At 41.1% G+C, this 5,580-nt stretch overlaps 1 protein-coding gene across 1 annotated transcript in view; it reads right to left on the minus strand.

Moving 5' to 3' along the window:
- LOC106468782 (radial spoke head protein 6 homolog A-like) overlaps window positions 1-5,580 on the minus strand; it is a gene marked incomplete at its 5' end in the record, with an annotated part of 38,119 nt that overhangs the window by 26,769 nt on the left and 5,770 nt on the right. The window contains 2 exons of the mRNA XM_013929223.1: window positions 249-257; window positions 3,636-3,646. Of these exons, the coding sequence (XP_013784677.1) occupies window positions 249-257; window positions 3,636-3,646 (20 nt within the window). The remainder of the gene's footprint in view (window positions 1-248; window positions 258-3,635; window positions 3,647-5,580) is intronic.

The raw sequence follows: 5,580 nt of genomic DNA on the forward strand, positions 1-5,580 counted from the left end.
TTTGTATATAAGTCATTGTTTGTAATAACTGTGATTGTAAATTGTATTGTTGTTTATATATTAAAACATATTTGTATTAGAAAAAAACTGTGTGTATCAATCTTGTTGGCAAATATCATAAACTGGATACATATCGGCATTTATTTAACTACCGAATTTAAATTATCATTTAGCTCGGTTTCAGACCATTCGAAATTGTAATAAGTAACGCCATGTTACGAGGTCTGTTTTCAGTTTAGGCCAGAAACCAGATTTTCCTGCCCGAGCAGCACACTTCGTTCCTGGCAGACTTTGGAATTTCTCCAATCGCGGACGAGTTTTTCATGGAAAATTTCCTACTCACAGCACGATTGTTTGTTTTTTGGTAAATTTCACGACTTGATTCTTGAGTTTTGTTTCGAGGTATTTTGACGTTCAGCTGCAGAATATATCACCAAATATATCAACTAGAATGCACATTGTGATCTTTGTAAGGTCATTTCTTAAAATTTCAAAACAAAGGATCTGCGTGAGGAGTACTCCTCGGTGTGTCTAAATAGATCTGTTCACTCATCTCAAGGCTCCACTGACAATCGAGAATTTTCCTAGGCTTTTTGTATCTGTTGTATAAGACGGGTCCCCTTTCTTGGAATAATATAATACCATAAAAAAATCGACTTATATGCCGCGATATACGGTATAATGAAGGTTTCATTGTACCGTAGGCCTCTGGTTGCAATAGGCCCATAAGGTTTCGATGGTCAGTTTACTTGTGACTTATGTGACATCACCTCATCATCAGCAGAATATTGTTTGTTTTACAATAGACCTATATATTTAAAAACAGCGAAAAAACTGTGCTCCACAAATTATTGTTTTATATAACGTTGTTTGATTAGAAAGGTTCTATGTTTTTAGGTCCAAATACAACTTTTCTAAAATCATAAATAATATTCAACGTTAAACAGGTACACAATCAAAAATATTTTGTAATGTCGAAACATGTAGAGTCGTCAACTTTTTGAAGACCATAGATAGGCCTAAATAAAATGTTTTTAATTGTATACCAGTTTAACGTTGAATATTATTTATGATTTTAACTTTATACACAAGTGCCAAAATACTATAATTACAACTTTTCTGACAGGAGACAAACTTTATGTTCTACAAATAAGTTGCGGCATTCACACGTAATTCACATATATGCTTCAATAGAGATCATTATGCATACAGGGACGTAGGAGCTGGGGGAACATGCCCGCCAATAATTTCTAAACAACAAGCTATGTAAAACATATAATTAATTATTATTATTACTGTGTCGGAATTTTAAAGTCAAAGAAATATTATAGGTGGTAGCATTACGAACACAGCTGATTCAAAGTTACGGCCTTGTTCTGAAGGCAGTTCATATAGCATACTGTTACGCCTCCAGTCGTTAGTTAGTTTTTCGCAAATTCTTTCCGACTAAACTTTAGCGACACAAGTACTTTCTTAAATAAAACTGGTTTATTCTTTCCGAAAACAACTTTACGATACACTTAATTTCAACAGTCGCTCTATAACAGACACTATAACTCACGTCTCACGTGGCCAACAATATTCTCCGCATACATTCAATTACTCATTACCTCCCCGTCGCTTCGTGGCCGGTCTTATATATACAAGACTACACTATATCTAAAAGGATCACGAGATTTAAGGAAAAGACGTGAATGTTCGAGACTGACGTGGCGTGATACTAGTCACGTGACTTCGATGTCGTAACGACACTAAATCTGAAGAAGAAATCACTAATAGCCGAAGTTACAGTTGTAGCTTCCTGACTTGGTATTGCATATGCCTCAGGCCACTTGGTGAAGTAATCCATCACCATACAAATGTACCTGTTTCCAGCACGAGTTTGGGGCAAAGGACCAACAATGTCAACAGCTTCTCTTTCCATTGGTGCACCAACTTGACATAGCTTCATTGGAGCACGGCCCTTATGCTTGGGTCCCTTTAGCACAACATGTACTGCAGGTCCTGCACCATTCTTCAACATCGTGCCTCATACCTATCCAATAAAATCTCTGTCGTAGGTGACTCAATGTCTTCTTAACTCCGAGATGTCCTCCTGTTAAACTTTCATGGGATTGACGCAGCACAACTTCCCGTAACTTTCTCGGTATAACCATTTGCCAGGTCGTCACTTTCCCATCTGCAGATTCCCATCTCCGGAGAAGAATACCATCTTCAAGCTTCAACTGGTCCCATTGTGCCCAATAGTTCTTTGTCACAAGGCTTAAGCTAGACACCTTCTCCAAAGCACGGCCCAAAACACTTGCTTTTATAGAATCAATTATTGGCTTCAAATCTTGTCTTTCTCCTGCCCAGATTTAATATCTATACCTGGTTCCATTTCACCATCATCAACTCCTTCAGTCACCAGGTTAGCTCAACCTTTCTTTTGCAGCAATACCTGCAGTCATTTTTGCAGGGTCTTCGGCTCAGTCCATCGGCATTTCTCTGTATTCAATATCATAATTATACTGGTCTATTTTTCCGATCTAACGTGCCAGTTGTCCCTCTGGGTTCTTTAATGATCTTAGCCAGCATAATGCAGCATGGTCTGCCCTGATGTTAAACCTGGCACCATAGAGGTAAGGATGGAAATATGTCAGACTCTTTACTATAGCAAGGAGTTCCCTACGTGTTACACAGTAGTTCCTCTCAGGTCTACTCAAAACCCTACTGAAGTAGGTCACCACATGTTCGTTTTCACTCACTTTCTAAGACAACATTCCTCCAATTCCGACATTACTAGCATCACAATCCAGTATGTACGGCAGTGAGAGAATTGGAAGCTTTAAGAGTGAAAATGAGGCCAATTTTTCTTTAAAGGACTTGAAAGCATCCTGGCAAGAAACTGTCCATTCGAACTTCTGGCCTTTTTTCGTCAAATCTTGTAGTGGAGCAGCTATAGTTGAAAAGTACTTCACAAACTTCTGGTAATAGGTACAGAGTCCCAAGAAAATTCTTAACTCTCCCACATTGTCTGGTGTTGGCCAATCACACACTCCTTTCACCTTGTCAGGATCATTTTGCACACAACGTTCACTTACAATGTGACCTAAGTAAAGCACCTCTTTCTGGAACAAATGACATTTCCTTGGGATGGAGTTTGAGGTTTGCTGCTTTCAAACACTTGAATACTTCCTCTAGCCAGGACATTTCCTCATCAAAAGTTGTTGCCAATACAATGACATCATCCAGGTACACTAGGGCTATCCTCCATTGTAGGCGTTCCAGTGCTCTTTCCATCAGCCTCTCAAATGTTGCCGGAGCATTGCTAAGCTCGAATGGGATCATATGGTATTGCCAGAGACCTTGGCCATAACTAAATGCAGTCTTAGGTTTATGTGCTTCAACCATTTTCACATGATGGAAACCCGACTTTAGGTCCAGAGTTGAAAACCACGCGACTCCACTTAGGGCATCAAAAGTATCATCAATTCTTGGCAGTGGGTATGAGTATTTTTCAGTTATACTGTTAAGAGCTCTGAAGTCCACACAGCAATGTTAGGTCCCATCCTTCTTCTGGACTAACACGACGGGATTTGACCAGGGACTATCTGATTTCTCGACTATCCTTCCGTGATTAGGCCATCTATGACCTTCTCTATCTCTTGTCGCTTTGCTGGAGTTATTCTCCTTGGAGGGATCTTTATTGGACTGTGATTGCCTGTGTTTATTCTGTGCTCTACAAGGTCTGTGCAGCCGAGGTCATGATCTCGTTTCGAAAAGACGTCTGCATAATTCGCCAAACGTGTCTAACCTGAAGAGCCTGTGATAATGACAAATAGACTGTTCTCTTCTTATAAAGGCCAGTTAAATGTTCTGGGAGTGGATGTCCTTTCTTTATGGTTGTATTTCTTGCCTTAACATTGACTGGTTCTACCTCTTGGCATACACCCAACAATGCCCCTTCCTTAAGTGTCTGCTCACATTTAGAGAAATTGGCCACTGTTATAGGTACTACTTGATGTTCTGCCACAAGTCACCTTCCAATCTTCAAAACCACTGGCCTGGATGGGTAGTCCACTGCTTGCACAAGCATTGGGCTTCCTTGGGAATGTTCTTTTATCCTACCCCAAATTATCTTCTCTGACATACGGGGTATTGCAGTTGACTTTCGTGCTGTGATATGCAAATCAACTGATGCAGCAACACTTACTGGAAGTTAGCCTTTGTTGTTTCAATCGTCATTTTATCGAAATTAATTACACACTTCCTCGGTAGCAAGTAATCCAACCCTAAGTATGCATTGGTCTTCAATGTCAGCCAAGTATACTTTCTGTCTGTTCTTCATGCCCATGATCTCAATAGTTACCCACACTGGTCCCCACAACCTTGCATAATGTCCTGTCACACTACAGAGCTTCTGTACAGCTTCTGGTACTCCTTTGTGATCCAGCACCTTAATATCCATAAGGGTTTGCTGAGATGCAAAATCTATGACAAAGTCGCACCTTTGGCCATCCAGCTTCCCTGTCACGTAGACACTATGTGTGCTTGCCATTTAACACTTAGCTGTTGGGTCTTTCACGATGGGGTTGGTGGGCGTTCCTCAACACCAACCACTACTGGTTTCCCGAAGCTGACTTATTGGTAATATTTTTCTTACAGTGGCTCCTCATATGTCCTTGCTCTCCACAGTTCCAACAACCTTTCTGGGTACTCCCTTTCTTGCCGTGGCATCTTCCCTGTTTTGAAGTTTCCAGCATTGAGCTTTCTTGTGCCCATGTTTGTTACAGTGCCAGCAAAGTCTCTCAAACCTATCTGAAAGCTGCCCTTTTCTGGCCTTGAATCCAATTGACTGTACCAACCTTGGTACTTGTGTGATGGACTTAATGTAGGATTCAAATTCAAGAGCTCTGGCCGTTGCATCCTACATAGTAGAGGGGTGAGCTTGCTTTACTTGTATCTTCAGTTGTGGACCATCCAAGGCATCTACAAACTGATCCCTCAGCAACAACTTGAGGAGATTGGGTGACGCAGTTGGGTAGGCCTTGTGTGCCATACTTTCCAAATCCTATGCCAGCTCTTACAGGCTCTCCCCTTTATCACGGACTCTCATCCTAAATCTAACTCTGTAGACTCCAGATTGATTTTGGGTTCCATACCTGAGTTATAGAGCCGGTACCAGTGCTCTATAGTTGTACCTGTCGTCTACTGACAACTGTCCAGGTATTTCCATTGGTTGTCCCTTCAGGCTCGTTGCCAGGCACATTGCTTTCTGCTCCTCTGTCCACCCATTCATCTTTGCCAGGAGCTCAAATTGTGCTCTATATGCTTCCCACGGTGCTTTCCCATCGTATTCCTGTGGCTTCCTTCGCACTGGATCACTCCTATTACTAACATTCATATCTGTGACGTGACTTCTAACGGGACTGAATATGTCTGCATTAGGGTTTAGCTGCGGGGTCTGGCAGGGGCTTCCCGTTGCCTGAGACTGATTAGGTCGATGGCTAAATATCCTCCTTGTGTAAAAGACAGTAAATCATCCTTTAATGTATTTAATTCACTTTGAAATTTGCTAATGTTTTCCATTTGTGCTTA

The sequence above is a fragment of the Limulus polyphemus genome, unplaced genomic scaffold (assembly GCF_000517525.1).
Source record: "Limulus polyphemus unplaced genomic scaffold, Limulus_polyphemus-2.1.2 Scaffold3161, whole genome shotgun sequence".
Classification (NCBI taxonomy): domain Eukaryota; kingdom Metazoa; phylum Arthropoda; class Merostomata; order Xiphosura; family Limulidae; genus Limulus; species Limulus polyphemus.